Source organism: Cottoperca gobio, chromosome 15 (assembly GCF_900634415.1).
Source record: "Cottoperca gobio chromosome 15, fCotGob3.1, whole genome shotgun sequence".
NCBI classification, from domain to species: Eukaryota; Metazoa; Chordata; class Actinopteri; order Perciformes; family Bovichtidae; genus Cottoperca; species Cottoperca gobio.
The window spans coordinates 12,575,747-12,594,919 of record NC_041369.1 but is presented as its reverse complement, the minus strand read 5'-3'; the positions used below and the strand labels follow the sequence as shown (position 1 = coordinate 12,594,919).

General features: G+C 39.3%; 3 protein-coding genes across 3 annotated transcripts; 2 read left to right on the top strand and 1 right to left on the bottom strand.

The window, feature by feature from the left end:
• Window positions 1–1,956: 1,956 nt before the first annotated feature.
• msx3 (muscle segment homeobox 3) lies at window positions 1,957–4,709 on the top strand. Its single transcript, XM_029449733.1, has 2 exons — window positions 1,957–2,641; window positions 3,041–4,709. The coding sequence occupies exons 1-2, from the start codon at window positions 2,281–2,283 to the stop codon at window positions 3,445–3,447; spliced, it is 768 nt and encodes a 255-aa protein (XP_029305593.1). The 5' UTR covers window positions 1,957–2,280; the 3' UTR covers window positions 3,448–4,709.
• Window positions 4,710–4,924: 215 nt separating this feature from the next.
• On the bottom strand, window positions 4,925–7,944 carry znf511 (zinc finger protein 511). The gene is made up of 6 exons (XM_029449724.1): window positions 7,657–7,944; window positions 7,446–7,519; window positions 6,401–6,602; window positions 6,110–6,234; window positions 5,407–5,676; window positions 4,925–5,116 (listed from the first exon to the last, which is right to left on the bottom strand). The coding sequence occupies exons 1-6, from the start codon at window positions 7,834–7,836 to the stop codon at window positions 5,044–5,046; spliced, it is 924 nt and encodes a 307-aa protein (XP_029305584.1). The 5' UTR covers window positions 7,837–7,944; the 3' UTR covers window positions 4,925–5,043.
• A 948-nt stretch (window positions 7,945–8,892) lies between these two features.
• adam8a (ADAM metallopeptidase domain 8a) lies at window positions 8,893–19,110 on the top strand. Its single transcript, XM_029449683.1, has 25 exons — window positions 8,893–9,032; window positions 9,121–9,230; window positions 9,347–9,420; window positions 9,553–9,631; window positions 10,496–10,572; window positions 11,025–11,256; window positions 11,631–11,708; window positions 11,877–11,945; window positions 12,577–12,746; window positions 12,852–12,933; window positions 13,030–13,172; window positions 13,282–13,459; window positions 14,312–14,401; window positions 14,549–14,744; window positions 15,325–15,406; window positions 15,496–15,676; window positions 15,760–15,846; window positions 16,203–16,287; window positions 16,607–16,718; window positions 16,856–17,054; window positions 17,379–17,426; window positions 17,537–17,587; window positions 17,694–17,744; window positions 17,855–17,935; window positions 18,232–19,110. Exons 1-25 carry the CDS (start codon window positions 8,987–8,989, stop codon window positions 18,274–18,276), a joined length of 2,646 nt encoding a protein of 881 aa, XP_029305543.1. The 5' UTR covers window positions 8,893–8,986; the 3' UTR covers window positions 18,277–19,110.
• The last annotated feature ends 63 nt before the right edge of the window (window positions 19,111–19,173 follow it).

Here is a 19,173-nt window from a genome sequence, read left to right as displayed (position 1 = left end):
ATAACACCTACGGGATGAACTGGCATACAATTTTGACAAAATAAATCATGTAGTTGATATGTATTGAAAAGTACATGGATAGAAAAGGCATTATACAAAAACCTCATTATTGACTCTTCTGGCATGTGCACGCTACTCAGATAGAAGTGGGAAATATAATTTACTCATTCATTATAAAACAATGGAGGAGAAACAAAACATTACAGACAGCCCTACATTCCTTTTCAAACAGGAGGAGAGCGAGAGTGGTAATATTCTCAGTAAGTAGAGGAGAATGTAATGTTGTTGGGCACTAAATTACAGTCATTGAAAGCTTGTATGGTTACCCAGCTATCTATCACTGTCACACAGAGAGGCAGAGGGGGAGAGAGAGCAGACAGGCGCCAGTCGCAGCAGGATCAAAGCAGAACTGTACCTCAGGGAGAGAAACAGTTAACTCCATTTAACCAATTGTCTTACAGACAGTCGGTCAGTGTGCTGCTGCTGCTGCTGCTGCTGCTGCTGCTGCTGCTGCTGCTGCTGCTGCTGCTGCTGCTGCTGCTGCAGGCCCAACAGCAGTTCCCATAAGAGAGAAAAACTCTCACATATTGGGTTTCACTGAAAATGATTTGACTTGATTTGAAGAGCTGCAAAACAAGGCCAATTTGGATGGGCCTCTTCAATTGGCCTCTGCAACATTAGTTGGGGTTTTACTGTCTCTCAAAAGGATTACAGACAATGAACTCAATAGGTTGAAATATAGGCAATACACAGCCATAGATAATTTGATTACAGATAGAAATTTATAGTGAAAATAACTTAAAGAGTATAAAAAGTACTGTGAACCACAGCCTGGATTGCCTTACTGTTTTAATGAAACACTGTAATAAACTACTGTAACATATTGTGAAGCACAACTTTTCAGACGAGGTCCTACAACAAGTAACGGCACTATAGTTTTGGCAACATAACGAAAAAATTGTATACCAGTAAACTTTTGTAAAATAAATGTTGAGGTTCATTCATTGATAATTTTACCACTTGGGGGCAGCGAAACAAGCTAAACACACATCATTTATCAACACATCATCACCTTAGAGTTTACATGCCGAACGTGTTAGCAAACTGTTGTCAATTTACACTTCCAGAAGACACGAAGCAACATTAGCATTCATTTGGAGTCATGTTTGTGTTTGCTCATGAATGTAAGTCCAATATTCACTCTCCTTTTAGCTCTGTTTTTGTTCTCTGACCTCTCCTGAGGGAAATATCTGACTATTTAGCTGCTAAATTATCCACTATGTTAATCAGCTAGTCTCTATCTTTGGGCGATAGGCATGTAGTGTAGCGTGGGTTTTTATAGCAGTTATATAGAATAGAAAAGCTTGATGAGAGCGGTGAGAGTGAATCAAAACAGTGAAGTTTTGCCCTTAAAACCAAAACAGTGAGTTGAAAGATGCTAAAATGCTCTGTAAAGTCACGGGGAACTACAGAGTTGGGTGGTAATTATCTCTGAGTTCTTCAATATAACAAATGCCTTTCAAGTCCAAATGTTTTATCTACCATTAATATAGAAACATATTGATTAATGCAGCTTTAAAGTTAGAACCCCATTACATTTTCGGTAATCGAAAATTAGCAAAAAATAACACAACAAATATATGAAAATATATTTTAAACAATTTATATTAGCAATATTAAACCATATATTAGTTTTTTCAGGCAATATTAGACCTTGTAAAGAGGTTTGTGGAATGACATTTAAATATATAAATGCAGACACTGATGTTATCTTGATGTGTAAGTGTGCACAATATAAACCCATTGATGGCTGTGAATCAGTACTGGGGAGAAAGATGGTGCTGATGTAGGATCCCACAGCTGGAGAGGTCCAACAACAAAAATTCCAGTGTGAAAGGAAAGGAGGACAAGGGGGCACGAGGGGGGTGGGGGCATTTCACTTATGGGGACCCAGAATTCCACGCCACGCCCCTGGAGGTTTACATCTGTCAAGGCACCACAGGCGCATGAAATGGACCACAACGTTGCCATTACAAACCTGACCTATCAGAAACTGTTTTAGCTGAGTCACGTGGGAACATTGACGGGCTGAAAGGCAGGCGGAAAGATGAGAGAGGAACTCAGGGCACTTCACTGAAGGAGAGGCAAGTCCGTGCGTAAAAACTGAAGTTTACTACGCGGCTGCGCAACATCGAAGGGACCTGGTCAATAACAGACTTGCTCGAGTAAAAACGCAAAAAGTAAAACAGCAACTGGGAGAGCGGCAGGAAAATTGGTTGTATGGCACCTCAGTCGTGCGTAATGAATCCTGCGCAGGGATCACCGCCCTCGGCTGCTCCGGGGGAGACCTCACCGGAGGACCGAGCCGCTGATGGCATAGGAGCTGACGAGCTGGACCTGTCATCTGTCAGAAGGAGTAAAACCAAAAGTTTAGATCTTCCTTTTAGTGTGGAATCCCTCATATCAGACAGGACGCCGGACGGAAGCATCCACTCCCCAAAACATGGTTCAGGCTGCGTCCGAGCAGAGGAGACCGAGTGTGCGTCACCCAGCGGACTTTATCGGTCCAAACCAGAGGCGGTGGACCTCAGTGACAAGGAGACGAGCCCCTGGTTTCATACCTCTTGCGCAACCCCTCCAAGTGAGTGTAGGATACACTGTCTTTCTTAATTCTGAGAAACAGCATTTTTTTTTTTTATCTTTCCAACAGTCCAAATTATATATGCACCAATTGAAGAACCTTGCACAAAATAGCCTACCACAGTGATTGTAAATAAAATAATCCATAACACATATTGTTTACAGCAGTACAATGATGAGGAAACTCAATGTAAAAAAAATCCTTTAACAAATCTAGAGGAGACAGAGACGGATTTTTAAACTTTAAACTTAAAAGGCGGAAAAGGACAGCTCCTGTGGCCTAAATATTCTGTGTTTGATATTTCCCTGGCTTTGCTTTGAATGTATCTATGCATCATGCAAAGTTACAAAATCACTCATTTTCTATTCCAATAATGTGACTCTCTTAATATACTTTCAGGACTTCCCAGCCCGACCTCGTGCAATCTACGCAAACACAAGAACAACAGGAAACCCAGAACTCCCTTTACAACCGCTCAGCTGCTTTCTCTGGAGAGAAAGTTTCGTCAGAAACAGTACCTCTCCATCGCAGAGAGAGCGGAGTTCTCCAATTCCCTCTGCCTCACAGAGACCCAGGTCAAGATCTGGTTTCAGAACCGCAGGGCCAAGGCCAAGAGACTACAGGAGGCCGAGCTGGAGAAGTTCAAGCTGGCTGCGAAGCCGCTGCTGCCGGCCTTCGCCTTCCCCTTCCCCCTGAGCGCACCCATGGGTGCTCCGTCCCTCTACGGGGCCCTGAACGGACCACGGCCTGCCTTCCCCTACCCAGGACTATTCAGTGGACCATATGGGATGTACTACTTGTCTTAACCCGCACTAACTTTGAACTGCATCGTTTGGAAAGCTGCCTTTTAAAAAATGCCTTCATACAGCAAATAACCAACACTGCAAAAATCCATCTTATGAGTCAGCCTGTCTGAAATATTTTTATTAAATCTGTGTTCAATATTTTTTGTTATTGAAAATGTAACATTCTTCACACAAATATACTGGTAGAACAATCTCGTTTACTTTTAAAATAGTCCTAAGGAACACTCGGAACAGGATCAACTAATATTTGTTCACTTGATTTGCATTTTTAAAGACATTTTCTATGAATAATAATTTAAAGATTTACTTTACAATAAATTATTTGTTAAAATTGTCATTTTTCAGGGTATTCGGTGGAACCTTTTCTTACGACGCACTCACGCAGAGCTCATTTTTCGGACTACTTTAAATTCCATGTATTATAGTGAGCTTGTCTATTCTAATAAAGGTATTCCGTGAATATTTTAGTCAAAGTAATGTTAATGTCCGTAGATGACATGATTATTTAAAGGCCTGTAGTTTTGGGTTTAAAGCAATAACTCGTGATGACTCACTAAAGTGATTTCCATTTGAATGTTTTACTTCCATTCCAGAGGCCTTTGAATATTTCTTATTTTAAACGCATTTTGTTTTTCAAATTCAGAAATGTGGGGGTATAGAAGACGCTGAAGAGCATCAACATTTAATCGTCCACATTCAGATAGGTCCAGATAGTCAGACTTTTTTTTCAAACCTGGAGGTGGAAGGAAAAAGTTACCAAACAAGTCTTATTGTACTTATGTTCAGAAGCCATATAGAAGAAATTCAACAAAAAACAAATTAGTCCAAAAGTATATCCATATATATAATTATATGTGGGTCATCTGTAACAATCAATAACAAGAACCATCATGGATCAGACTATGATGTGCTCATTAGTGCCTTTTCATCACTGTTGCAATGAAATCAAATGTTTATAAAAGTGGTTTTAGAAGTTGTTTAATCTTCAAAAATGTTAACTAAGAACCATGAGCTTTCAAAGTGAATTTACTATTACATTTTCTAAACCACAGGATTCATTTGTTTCTAACTTCTTAATAATTTTCCCAGTTTCAAAAATATAAATCAGCTATAAAATAAATCTACTTTAGTATTGTCATTTCATATTTTTTTACATTACCTCAAAAGGAGAACTTTTTTTGCACAGATGTTGAAAGAGCTCTTAAAAGTCCTGTTTTATTACTAAATGTAAATAAGTCATCAGCTATTTTTGCAAACACTAAAAATGCTAAACATGACTGATATATTCACATCAGTCATGAATGTACAGTGTGTTTTATATCTGATGGGTAAAAAGATGTTTTGTACAATTATTAAAAATATATTATGTAAATTCTGACATCAGTCCTTTTTCTTATCCAAAAGTGTCCATATTTAAATGTCATTTAAACATTGTCTTGAGCTGCACACCTGAACAAATGTCTACATACATCACATATTTATTTTAAAAACATTTTATTTTAGGTCAATGACACATGACAGTAAATATATTCTGTTACAAGACGAGGGTATAAAGTTAATTATGTTAAGCAGGACAGAAAACAGAATTCTGGTGATTCATTTCCTCCTTCCCCGCCGCCCTCTGAAGCCTCGGACGGAGCCGTGACCGAAGCACACAGTTGTGGGGACCCTGAGGGACAAGAACAGGGCTGTCTCAGATTGTTTATCATTTAAAAAGAAAAACTGTCATAAAGATTATGAAGATATCAATTTAAATACATTTCAATTATATAATGTCACTCGTAAATTATTGAAATAACCTCCTACAGTTTGCTTAACCCAAACCTAACTTTTGCCATAAGAAGACTGGAATCTTAAATTCCCATAGTTAAAAAATGGCTGACTTTTAGTCTCTTAGTACAGGGCTAAAACTGCCTGAGAATGTCCAGTGCCTTCCAGCAAACTTGTTTAAAGACTAACCTGTAGGAGTATCTTGGTTTCAGTGCCTCGCTGCTTGGATTCTCTGTGCTGTGAGCTGCTGCGGAAAGATCTGCATGCCCCTCAGTAGAGGCAGACTTTGCCATGCAAGTGGCTTCTTCCTCGGACACATGTGTCTCCATGGATTCTCCCTGCTCTGGTTGGTGGGACAGCACATCACACATAACCTCACACGCTCCCTCAGACTCACACACATCATCCACTACCTCCATGGTTGTGTCTCTCTGCTGCTGTTTCTTCATCTGTTGGGTTCTATTAACAAAGATTTGACATTAGAAAATACACATACAAGGGTAATTATTTGAAAATATAATGATTTAACACTTGTTTAAGCCATTTTATGGTTTGCTTTGAAACAAAATTCTAAAAAATAAATATGCATTTAAAGAAATTCATACTGTAGCTGAGGTTTTAAACGAAAGTTCACCAAAGGTTAAACATTGGTTTCAATAAAGCAGCAAAGAGAATATCAGTCTATTACTTGCTTTATCATGTTATGTTAACAGGAGAATTTGAAATCGCTGAGTGAAAATAGAAACATTGCTTCAACTCAAGAATTTCAATTTAGAGTCATAAATCCTGTTTACTATAACAAACACAGACTCTCCTAGACTGAAACCTTGCATAGGGAAATATTCCTACTGAGGTTTTGCTACCATCTATTGGACAAAATATGTAGCCTTACCTTTGGTTCTTCTTGATTTTGTCAAATCTGAAGTCTGGAGGATACTTGTGAATTTTAATTAGGTGGTCCTTCCTGAGTGTACTTGTGCTGAACTTCTGTCCACAGCCCTCCACCAAACACTGGAACTGAAAATTGTGAAGGAAGAGTCAGGAAAAAGTTTAAAAGACTCATTATTCATCTTTAAATAATGTTAAAAAATATTTACATTTATTTACAGCGTTTTGCTTGTAGTTTACGAGCAAGACAATAAAGATGTCATGGGAGAGGACACAACCTCAGACATTGGCTTACCATATCTTGCCTCTGGGCGAGGATAGTGAAGAGAGAGTCGTGCCACTCCTGAATGTGAATGTCTAGGAGCCGGGCACTTGGCAGGGAGCGACGGCAGGAGCAACACATGTGTCTGTGAAGGGAGTTGTAGTGGTGCTCATACTCTTCCAAAGTGCTGAAGACTGCACTGCAGCCGGAAATGTGACAAGCAAACTCTGACACACTGAGAAAAGACAAAAAAAGAGGAGGAAGGTGACTGGCAGCCTGACCCACACTGATAGTAACAATGGGCTACAGTTAAAGATGAAAGAATCCACAGCTGTTAGCCAATTTATAGTTTAATTTCTGGAGATAACTATAGACTAATAGACTATCCAAGTGCTTCTATAGACTGACCGCTTCCCACTATATTTAACAATGATATTCATGGAGGGAAGTAATGTAGAAAACACAAAGATATCAATTTGTAAACGAACAGGAGCCCCGATAACCCAAAAAATAATAGTCTATAGAAATGCGTTTCGAATGGTGTGATTCTCACATTTTCAATTTGAGAAAAATTCAAGCTTTTTTACTTATCAGTTTAGTCTGTGAAATGGTACGAAACGCCTGACACAAATTAGTCAAACCCATGTCAGGTGTGATATACTGGTCAAATAGTATTACATTTCTATAATTCACTACCTTATTGTGATGGTAACTTGGGAAAGATTCAATTAATTTCAATGTATAATCCTAATTGTGGTTGTGGTACTTTTTCAGAAGTTGTTTAAATGAGAAACATCTTAATGAGATCAGAACAATATCTTACCTAGCTAAAGCTAATTGTTGATTTGTGTCTGTGTTTTTTTGTTATCCATGTATGTATATTTCAATATTTCTAAAGTCCTTGCTTATTGTTGCTTTTAGGGGAAGGGTATTATCTTCCCTGAAATTAAATGGGCTATATAATGTAGTTAGCTAGATAATGTTTGTTGTTTGTTAACCACAACCACACACAAACAAGCTAAAATGACTACAAAAGCTAAAACTTGGATCAAGAAATGATACAGCTTGGTTTCCATACCTGAGAGTTGGCTTGTCGACAGCCTCTGAGATGTAGAGGTCTTGCAGATACATGTGTCTGTGAATGTCCCCATCCTGTAAACAACATCCACATGCAGTATGTTATGGTTATGGTGGGAAGGTTAGCTTGGTAATGTTGTAGCAACCTTTATCCATGTGCTTCCGCAGTATGCGTAACGGTCAGTCGGTTCAGTTTGTTGTTGCTATGTTACCTCAAAAAGCTCGTGGTCCTTGTGCAGGTGGATGAGCTGCGGGGTGAAGTTGAACGGGTTTCCCTCCTCATCTTCACTCTGCCTCGGCTCCAGTGTGTTTCCTGTCAGACAGTCTTCATCGCAGCTTTTTACTAACGCATGTCCCTCTGTGAGAAGTCGCACCAATTCTGGCTGCAGCATCGTTTTCAGTTTGTTGTAACTGTAACGTTTGTAAAGAGCTCCAACTGCTGTGAAGAGTTTTCTGTTTTGGTTGTAGTTGTCGCGGATTGATGACGTCAACGAACACGTTTTTGACGGTTGTCAAAAACAAAAAGTTACGTTGCCGCCACCAACTGGCCAGACTCAACCTCAAAATGCAAAAGGAAATTTTGTTTAATTTGTTTGGTATTATGCACCACAAACAATATACACTTGCTGTGTAAGGGTTAAGGGAGCTTCTTATCAGAGAAAGTCATGTATAACTTAATTATTCAGTTGATATTTTTGTTTAGGCTACACTGAATATTCTTAAATACATGTGTGTCTAATCAAATTATCACAAAACGTGTGCCGGGGCCCCAAATTAGGTAGCGCAAAATCTTGTTTTACTTTGTGTAACAAACATACAGCAATGTGTTTTAATTGTAAATGAGTCCTGTATGAATTAAACAGGTATTGTGTTATACAATAAACCTTTCTGCAAGAGTTAAAAAGAAACACAGCCTCCGAGCGAATGTGATACTATTCCTCATTTCACCAGTAGGTGGCAACAAACTCCACTAAGGGGCTTTTCAGGGTCTGATGTCATTATATTGAGTAAGTTACTGAACATCTTTAAATAAATAAGGATTTTACCATCATTTAATAATATTAATCTGCCCAGTAAAATACATGCAGCTGTACTTCATCCAGTTTTCATTAATAGAAATGTGTGACCTAAGACTGGTAATGGGGAAAACACTGCCTGAGAGAGAAACACTTTAAAATGGCCTATAGCCTCATAACAATTTAAGTACGACTAAGGTTAAATTGAGCGCAGAGCTGACTTTCCATTTTAAATAAACTGTAAAATTGTCATTCACACATTTGTGAAGTTCATCACAACAGCGTAAATTCCCGTAAAACATGTCTGTATCTTAATTTTGGTTAACTCAGCACCTCGCACAGTTTATATTTATTTTATAAAGAACAACGTTGTACTTTTTAGGTCTCAGGTTGTGACTCATGTGATTTGTCAACCTCAAATGGTAATTTTCAGGATATTACACAGCAGAGAGGGGCGGAGAGCTGAAGAGCCTATTTCCCTCAGACTGCCAAGCACACAATGACAGAGTCCGTCCGGTAGAGCAACATGCCATATTCTGGATTTTTTATATGGATCTTTTTCTCCTCATGGGGTAGGCCTACGACTTTTCTTTCTTTTCTTACTTTCTTTCTTTCTTACATGCCTTTTGTCATAAAATAACCTATCCCTGATACTTGCAGGAATAACTGTGGGCAGCGTGAGGACTCTACCTCATGTGATGAAGTACCAAACTGTGATTCCTCAGAGACTGAAGGATTCATCTCTCATTAATGCCGCTGCTACACATCAGGTAACACACACTCTACTGTGCGATTGTTATCAGGTTTTTAAAACAAATGTACAAAGTGTTTAACCTTTTGAAGAATGTATTAAAGTATATTCTGCTGTGTGTGCGTGTGTGTGTAGACATACCCTGATGTACTCCAGTACTCCTTGATGATTGCAGGGCAAAACTACACACTGCATCTGGAAAAGAACAAGTGAGAAAACTTAAATGATTGGACCAGTATTTTTACTCAATTATTTTTCTGACTGTGTAGGGTCCACACATATTTTACTTTCTTTCTTGGTGTGTCAATATTATTGACTTAAAAAAACTCTGTTCTTTTCAGAGATCTTGTCGGGAACAACTTCTCTGTGACACACTATTCTGATCAGGGCACCCAAGTCACAACTACTCCAGATCTTAGGGTATGTAGCTTTCACTACTATATCACTAACATTAATGTAATCCCTGTATCCACTTGCATTATAATGTGATGTATCAGAAACAGATTCCTGTGTTTATTTAGATTGTAAGACTTATATGGATGTTTATTACAAACACAGAGTATAGTATATTTAGCCTGTTAGTCAGACTGAAATGCCATTTTGTTTCACTCCATTCATTCAATTTGATTGAATTTCGCTTTAATACTACCACAGATTTATTTTACTGCAGAGGCGTGAAACAATTAAGTACAGGATATCCTGTGTCTCCTGCCCTCAGTTTCATTGGATTTGTTACATTTGCTTTCCTGTGTTTATTCTTTTTTGTTGTCATTTTACAAACAAAGTCACAGCTCAAAAACTGTTGAATATGAGAAACAGAGTTTGTAAAATGCAGATCTTCCTGCATATATTAAGTTACCTGTCAAGTTTTTAAAGGCTGTACAACACAAATAACAAATCACACAACAGGAATTAAATTCATATGCAACTACAGATCCCTCTCATCTTCATCGTTTTCATCATCAAACATTGCGTCACAGACATTTTATGCAGTAATCCCCAGTAAAATCTCATTTCAAAATATCACATGTCATGATAAACGGAAGTTTCACAACTGCAAAGTTTCTCGGTATGTGAGGTCACACTACCCAATGCAATTCTTGTGAAAGAGGAATTTACGTATATGGTTAATATTGTCATTTTATCTGATCATGACACACACAGTACACTAATAACTTTTTCAAATCAGACCACATTGTTGCACTGTGCTCAAGAAAAAAAAAGCTGAAGTGTGAGTTGAAATCTCTCCTTTGAGTCTGTGACAAATAATGGCTGTCTGTTCAGATTCACTGCTACTATCATGGACACGTTGTGGGAGTAGACGACTCCTCTGCCAGCGTGGGACTGTGCTCAGGAATAAAGTGAGTAATGCTGGATGTCAATTTATTTTTCTTCCTGTATCTGTAATTACAAAAAGTTATTATTCCTCAAAGTAAAGTGCCAAACATAATCCAGCCCATGATGATTTGAGACTTGAGTCTCCCGCTGTGACTCATCACATCAGTGTGTCCAATCCAAAGAGAGGATCAGTCCCTCAGCATCCATTTCCTCCACCACGAAGACCATTAAGACTGCATGTAGCTCTGCGTCTGACAACCTGTAACCCAATCAACAAAGGCAATGCCAAGCTGCCTTCTGTCTGCTATAAAATACATGTCTATCAGTGTCAATATCTGTGGAAACTCTAAAGCAAGATAAACAAAGGCAAGTCCTGTAGTCAGTTTCACTGAGATCTGTTTGAAAGTTAGATTTGCTGAAGAAAAAGAAAAACAGTTTCATGTGTCCACTCTGAAGTTCCTGTTTTGCACTACAGGGGGTTTGTGCGTCTCCAGGATCAAATGTACCTAATCGAACCTTTGGCCGGCGCCAAGGGGGGACAGCAGGACAACAGACAAAGCTCCGAAGCTCACAGTGACGAGGGTCTTCATGCTGTTTACAACTACAAACACCTGAGGAGGAAGAGGAGCTCCTGTTCCCATGGAAACACAACCACTTTCTATGATCACGGAGCTCGTCTGTCTGGACTATTCCAGCTCGGCAGCCTGGTAAAGACACAAACAGAAATACACCAGAGTTTGAAGCCTTCAGATGATATCCAATATTTTGTGCTGCATTCTTACATTTGACAATATTGTGAGAAATAAAACAAGAAAAGGGATAGACAGTAAAATACTACTTAACTATAGCTCTGTAAATGATCACGATACACAGTTTCTTGTATTGTAATAGTTCTGTATCTGAGACACAAGAGTTAAAGTAATTGGAAAAATACTTGTTGCACTTAAAATTGGCATTCAGATATACAAATAAATAAAGTGTATTATTATTATATAAAACTGATGTCTACCTATATCAGACATGTATGCATGCACACATTATTTTAATATTGTTTATATCATCTACCCTTTGTGTTATTCAGAAAAGCAGAGCCCAGACCAAAGGCCGTACAGGAAAACCCAAGACAGTGGAGCTGGTCGTGGTGGTCGACAACACAGAGGTTTGATTAAATGTTTTCCTTTTTCTGACTGAGCTTGTTATTGCAGATGTAGCCTATTGATGAGAATGATCTTTGGGATGATACTCATTTCCCTCAAGAAGCAAATTCTCTTTTATAACTGAGATGTTGTTGGTTGTATTACTAATTCAAACAATCATTTCTTTTTAGTATAAGAAGTTTGGCAGTAAGAAGACAATAGAGGCCAGAGCGCTTGAAATAGCAAACCATGTGGACAAGGTACGTTTGTTTCTCTGTGGTCTATAAGTTCAAATGATTCAATGATGATATGTCTTAGCTCACCAAAAAAAAGAATCTTTGAAAAAATCATCTATTTTTCCAGTAATTCAGTGTATTTTCATTGGCGACAGATAACATTTTAAATTTTTCACATTCAACATTTTTCTCACAATGCATCACAGCCTCGTGTCCAGCACTTCATTTTCACTGCGGATTAAATACAAGAAATCTGTCCTGATACTATCTGTTCTTTACTGACTGGAATCTGACCAATAATAGGAAAGGGGTAGTTCTCTCAATGTGAAAATCTAACTTTAACTGTGAATCTTCACACCCAAGCTGATATGTTTCACACATATCACACAATCCTCTTTGCATACTCTGAAAGAGAAGGGCCCTCAGAGAGCACTAGACCCAACAGTGCTCTCCTGTGACAGATCAGGCATTTGGTTCTGTGATTTGTAGCATTACATGTTTGACTATTAACCATTAAAAGATACTGATTTGAAATACAGTACCAGTCAAAGGTTTGATGGTGTGTCCAAACTTTTGACTGGTACTGTATTTCCTTGATCATTTATTCAGTTTTAGGTTACATTCCACTACGTGCTAACATGCTGCTCTGTTTCAGCTGTATCGCCCAGTGGGTGTCCGTGTGATGCTGGTCGGTCTGGATATCTGGTCATACAGAGATCAGATAGAGGTCAGCACAAACTCGGAGCTCACCCTCGGTCGCTTCCTTGAGTGGCGTCAGAAGAGCCTGCTGCCGAGGACCAAACACGACAATGCGCAGTTCATCACGTAAGACCTTTTTTTAACTGCCCACTAAAACGACAATGCCAAGATGATATGTTGAGCTGTTAGAGCTGGCTGGCATCTAAACATGTTTTCCTCTTCTTCACTCAGAGGTGTGGATTTTGATGGTTCCACTGTCGGCTTAGCCAACACCAACGCAATGTGCACCTCTAACTCTGGAGCTGTCAATGAAGTAAATATACGTTTTTGTGTGAAAATATAGAAATGAAAGGAATATAAATGGGAGTTGTGTGATGTTGATTTCAGTTTTTCTCTACGCAACACACAGGACCATAACATTAACGCAATAGGAGTGGCCTCTACTATTGCACATGAGATGGGTCACAACCTGGGCTTGTCCCATGATTCTGAAAACTGTGTCTGTGGCTCTTTAACAACGAAAAAAGGCTGCATCATGGCTGAGAGTGTTGGGTAAACTCAATTTCTCACTTGCACATTATCTCCCTCAAATCTACTATTCTTATACCTCAAGTAAAGCTAATATTCAGCTTTTTGTTTCTTGTTCTTGCTATCTTTTTAGCTTTGTGTATCCAGAGCTGTTCAGCAGCTGCAGTCAGCAGCAGCTCAGCAGGTTCTTTGAGGAGGTCAACCCTGCCTGTCTGCTGGATACTCCTTCTACCGATCGCGTCTATGGAGGGCCAGTGTGTGGAAATGCCTTCCTGGAGCCTGGAGAGGAGTGCGACTGTGGAACTGCACAGGTTTGTGCATGGCGCGCTCACATAGGGTGCATACACCAGAGGTATGGACTCGAGTCACATGACTTGGACTCGAGTCACAAATTTGATGACTTTAAACTTGACATGACAAAATAAAAAAAACACTTGCAACTCGACTCTGATTTCAATGACTTGTGATTTCACTTGGACTGGAGTTATATTTTTGGGCTTTTTTATGCCTTTAATGACAGAGAGAGAAGTGTAGATAGTGAAAGGGGGAGAGAGAGAAGGGGAACGACATAAAGCAAATGGCCACAGGTCGAACTCGAACCACGGGCCGCTGTGGCAAGGACTTAGCCTTTGTAAATGGGTCGCCTGTGCTACCGGGTCAGCTACCGGGACGCCAGACTTAAACCTTTTGACTTGAAAATACTTCCAACACCTTCCCCCAATCCAAAATATTAAAATGTAATCTAAAAAGTGTGCCGTGAATCAATTCACAACTTCGCTATTAATTCCCAGCAAGTTGAAACTTCATTCCCCAGATCCACTTTGTTTGAGCCAATCCGAGAGCATCCAGTCAAGTTGCAGAGAGAGAACCATGAAGAACTAACGTTACGTTACTGAGCACCAGTTGGAAAAAGTCATACCAAAGATAATTGTGTTTCCATACAAAACCTATGAGCTGGTCAACAAATAACAAGGGCGCATTATGACTTGTTTAGGACTCAAAACAAAAACTTTAGGACTTGACCTGGAACTTGAGTGCAAGGACTTGAGACTTACTTGTGACTTGCAAAACAATGACTTGGTCCCACCTCTGGCATACACACAATAACATAAACTCAAAGCACACAAAGGATACTGGATTGTAATACTCTGTCTGTCTCATAGGAGTGCAAGAATCCCTGTTGCAATGCCACTACCTGCAAACTTAATGCAGGAGCCCAGTGTGCAGAGGGAAAGTGCTGCCACAACTGCAGAGTAAGTAATACTCACTATGCCCACCGATTCTAATTGTGTTACCATAGAGCTAGACACTGTCTGACTCTGCCGTCTGGCTGGTTATGTGTGAGTGTTCTTATTTCAGCAGTCAGTACATCCCCATCTGTGTTTCTCTCCGCTCTGCAGCTGAAACCAACAGCCAGCGTCTGCCGACCAAAGGCAGGAGACTGTGACCTGGCAGAATACTGCACTGGCTTCTCTACCTCCTGTCCGACTGACGCCTACACCCAGAATGGTCTGTCCTGCAACCGTGGAAAAGGATACTGCTACAATGGACAGTGCCCTTCACGGCAGGAACACTGCAAGAGACTTTGGGGACCAGGTAAAAACACCAGTGAATTACAGTGTGGTTTAGATTTTCTTTGATTCTGACATTGGTGGAAGAAGTATTCAGATCTTTTACTCAAGTAAAAGTAGCAATGCCATAGTGTAGAAATGCTGTATTACAAGTCCTGAATATCTTACTTAACTAAAGGTCTGCAAGTTTTAGTCCATTTCAGAATGGTGTTTATTGTGTTATTAGGTTATAGTCATTGATGGATTAATGAGTAATCATCACTAATGTTGCAGCAGGCAAATTGTGCCTAATATCAGCTATTTTATTTACTTTATTTAGCTAAGTTCATAATAATACATTATTATTTATTAGCTGATATATATTTTGTGTTACTAATCTGAATCTGCAAAGTAACTAACGACAAATTTTGCCATATAAATATAGCGGAGTAAAATGTACAATATTCGCTTCCAAAATGTTGTGAAGTAAAAGTTTAAAGTAGCATAAAATGGGGAAAAAGTCAAGTACGAGTACCTCATCGTACTTAAGTACAGTAAATGTGGATTCTGATACATCTTACGTCTCTTACGTCTGTAGCTATCTTGTTTGTCATGTTTCTGTTTAGATGCTGAAGTAGCTCCAGACGCTTGCTTCTACCAGCACGGAAACTGCAGAAAGACACTGTTTAGCCAGAGATGTTCAAGCCGGTATGTAATCAACAGCAGTGTAATAGTATTTATTAACAGTGTAGTATTGTTGGTTTTTGGTGTCATCGCTTTGTGGTTTTTGGTTACAGAGATCAATCGTGTGGGACACTTTTCTGCTCCGGAGGCTGGGAGTTTCCGGTGACATCCAGAAAGTCCTTCTACAAAGTAGGAAATGGAGACATATGCAATGAAGCAACTATGAACCCTGAAGATAACTACCCTGCAGATCTGGGTATGGTGCCTGCCGGTACCAAGTGTGGCAACAACATGGTAAGAAAACTGCCCACGTTGTTGTTAGCATCAACAAAACCTCTGTGGACCCCAGATGTGTGAACTGTGTCAATGTCTGTTAGGTATGCTACAATCAACGGTGTCAAGACATCAAAAACATAAAGGTGTACGGACCAAATGACTGCTCTGCCAAATGCAACAACCACGGGGTGAGAAATCTGTTAACCTCACACAATACAAAACATGGCAATTTTTGTAATTCATTTTAAAAAAGTAATCTATTCTGAATACTTTTGGATTAGTATCAAAACAAAATATTGCACCTTTTAAACAAAAACAAAAAAGTTTCATAATTTTTGAATATTTTAAAGACGTAATCAAAAATGTAATCAAGTAATCATTGACAATGTAACTATCATTTAATTGCTATTTTTTTAAATGTACTCTGGGCTCATTATCGTCACTCATTTATTGTAATTTTGTTATGTAATCTCAGTTAATCTGTTACTACCCAACCCTGTGTATAGCCATAATTACGTAACTGACTGAGTGTGATCTCTGGCAGGTTTGTAACCATGAGAGCAAGTGTCACTGCGACCCTGGCTGGGTCCCGCCTTTCTGCGATGTGGAGCAGTCCGAACTCCCTGAAGGTATTGTACAAGTCTTTATATGCTTGACCTTTCGATGCCCAGGCTCCACATATGGCTGTTTGTGTCTGTTCCTCTCCTGCTCTGTTTTTCCATCAAGATTTAATACATGAAATTGATTTCTCATGGACACTCAAACAACTGCGCTCTGTTCTGATTAACTTAATGGAATTCCCCAGCCAGTCTGTAAAAATGCAGTAATGATGTTACAGTGCATTTTGCTTCCTGAGCGAGTGACGTACTCTGTCACATGCTCATCCTTGAGCAATAAAGCAATATTGTCACAATAAATGCGTGTGTGTGTGTGTGTGTGTGTGTGCAGAGGCCGGTCTGGTGGTGTTTATCTCGTCACTGGGGGTTGGTTTACTCCTGCTGTCGGTCCTGGTTATTGCGAGTTTGATGTGCTGCATCAAAAGAAAGCGACCTGCAAAGAGGTACAGAAAAAATTGTTATCCCTTTCTTTCAGTCTCAGTTCAATCAATATGTACATTCAGCCACATAGACAACACTGTCACATAGACAACACTGTCTATGTTGTCCATCTTTAATTTGAGCTTTTATTTCTTTATAGATGCCTCCAATCTACCTCAGGACAATCCAACCCATTGTTTCAGCCAAGCGATGCACGAGGCAGCCCTCGTCTCGGGTCCACACACATCAGCCAGCCTACATTTGTGGAGTCTTCAGCCACGCAAGCCTGTAAACCTCTGTTCTCTGCTACTGCCAGACAACATACTGGAGCACTGAAGCCCAGCAGAGCAGCTCCAGTGGTGAGCAAAAACACTATCACTCACATTATATGTGTTAGCTTTATGTCTATATTAGACATGATGTTTGCTTTTATGGCAACTGCAGTTTGCATCTGACACCAGGTCATTGTGGTGAATAGTTTCGGGTAACATTGCCCTAATTTTAAAGCTACAGAAAACAGCAAACATGTCCCTGAGCCACACACTGACAACCAATGAGCCCCAAGGATGCTATTCTAAATAATAAACATTATTGTAATGAATCTGCAAATGTCAGTAAGGATTATGGCTAAAAACGACTAATGAAGCTTTCGCCTTCACTTATCTCTGATTTTGTCCTTACAGCCACCTAAGAAAATGTCAGCTGTACCTCAGCCATTAAAGATTCAACAGGTAATATAATCAGTTTTGTCTTTATTTTAATTTAAATGATTTATGTGTAGTGTTGCAGTCTTTTTTGTTTAGATCTGTATTTCAACCAACAAATGAATGTGTTTCTTTAGGTTGTGAGGCCGTTCATGCCGCCTGTTTCAAGCAAGCCAATCTATACTGAGGTAAAATTGCATACTAAAATGTTTTATTTTATTTTCAAGGAAACTAATTGCTTTGTTAAATTGTGTATGCATTGTTGTTAACATTTTTGGTCTCTTTTTTGGTCAGAATAAGCCACAACCTCCATCTAGACCTCTGCCACCACTTGCGGCAAAACCGGTAAATGACATTACAGATCATTTTATTTCCCATTTCTACATGTTCTCATTCACACATTTAACTGGTCTTGCATTGGTACTTCTTTAAAATGTAAATATCTGCTCTCTAAGATCATGACACCAAAGTCTCCGATGCCTCCAGTGAAGCCCAAGCCCTTTGCAGTCCGCTCTCCGCTGCCACACACTCAGCTGGTATGTATTCGAGTCAGCCTAAATCCACCAAATCCTGGAAGTTAGTATTCAGACATTCCTAATGTTATTCAAGGGATTCACATTTATAAAGACGTCTGTGGTTTGGGGCATTGACCCGACATAGCATTGTAATGAATAAGCAGTGGCTCAGTGTTGGTGAGTCAGTAAGCATACAAACTTGTCCGGGCCACCTCTGAACAACTTAGAGATGTATAATATAAGAGAGAAAGACATTTTGAGTTGTTCTGAGAGAAGCTCATCAGTAGCATGTTTGTTAACAGTACTTCTTTTTCTAGCTTACAGGGAGAGCTGCCCTGATGCCCCCCAGCAGGCCCAGATGACAGAGGGAATAATTCAGCCTGATGTAAACACTGAGATCCTCTGACAGAGGACACTGTTGTTGTTCCACCTAAGAAGGATCTAGAAATCCTTGCAGCAGACGCATGTCTGTTTTAAAGGGGAAACCAGATCCACTGAACAATAAGGGACAGAACTTTTCTGTCAATCATGGTCTGCCTGAGGATTACCGCCGTCTGTGTCTTGCCTTTAGTATATTGAAGAAGACCTGAAACCGGGATTACCAGACTCAACTTCTGTGCTTTAGAAATGACAAATGGCTAAACTGCCATGATGATGCTTTTTTGTATTTTATTTTAAAGGGAAACTTCTCTCTGCCTTGATCCTTGGATATGTGAACACTTTATGAGGCTATTGCACTATCGATGCTGTAACTGTTTTACTAACTGTTACCATTCCCTCACATTGGTTTTGGTACTGCTTTTCTAAGAAATAATGTTGTAAAGGGATTTTGAAATATGGAACCAACATGGGAAATTTACAGATTGTTTTAGTTCAGGATATACCACAAAAGTTAGGATTTCTTTAACTTTGTTTGTACTAACCTAGGTATGCTTGAATAATTCCATGCTGCTGTTTTGTTTTGTATGTTGACTTGGTACTGTTGATTGTAATTAATCAAGGGATTTTATATTGCATATTCTATGCAGCAGACAGTGTCCTTCGCTCATAATGCCAAATGATTGTGGTATTTCCTTTACAGTGAGAACTCTGTCTTTATTTGTCCTGCAAACTTTGAAATTTGAACCATTCATATTTATTGAGATACTTTTTTTTGTCTGTAAGACGGAGCTTACAATAAAAATGAATCCCCACAATCAGTGTTTTTAAGTCATGTTTCTCCGTCTTTATCATCCAGACGCCATAATCTTTGTTGCTGT

Excerpts from the sequence above, each read along its gene's own strand:
- msx3 (XM_029449733.1), top strand. The coding sequence starts at position 2,281 with ATGGCACCTCAGTCGTGCGTAATGAATCCTGCGCAGGGATCACCGCCC. Across the intron at positions 2,642-3,040 it reads CTCTTGCGCAACCCCTCCAA|GACTTCCCAGCCCGACCTCG; the intron begins GTGAGTGTAGGA and ends ATATACTTTCAG.
- znf511 (XM_029449724.1), bottom strand. The coding sequence starts at position 7,836 with ATGCTGCAGCCAGAATTGGTGCGACTTCTCACAGAGGGACATGCGTTA. Across the intron at positions 6,235-6,400 it reads TCGCCCAGAGGCAAGATATG|TTCCAGTGTTTGGTGGAGGG; the intron begins GTAAGCCAATGT and ends CACAATTTTCAG. Across the intron at positions 5,117-5,406 it reads AAACCAAGATACTCCTACAG|GGTCCCCACAACTGTGTGCT; the intron begins GTTAGTCTTTAA and ends CTTGTCCCTCAG.
- adam8a (XM_029449683.1), top strand. The coding sequence starts at position 8,987 with ATGCCATATTCTGGATTTTTTATATGGATCTTTTTCTCCTCATGGG. Across the intron at positions 11,946-12,576 it reads TAGCAAACCATGTGGACAAG|CTGTATCGCCCAGTGGGTGT; the intron begins GTACGTTTGTTT and ends GCTCTGTTTCAG. Across the intron at positions 17,055-17,378 it reads CCAGCAGAGCAGCTCCAGTG|CCACCTAAGAAAATGTCAGC; the intron begins GTGAGCAAAAAC and ends TTGTCCTTACAG.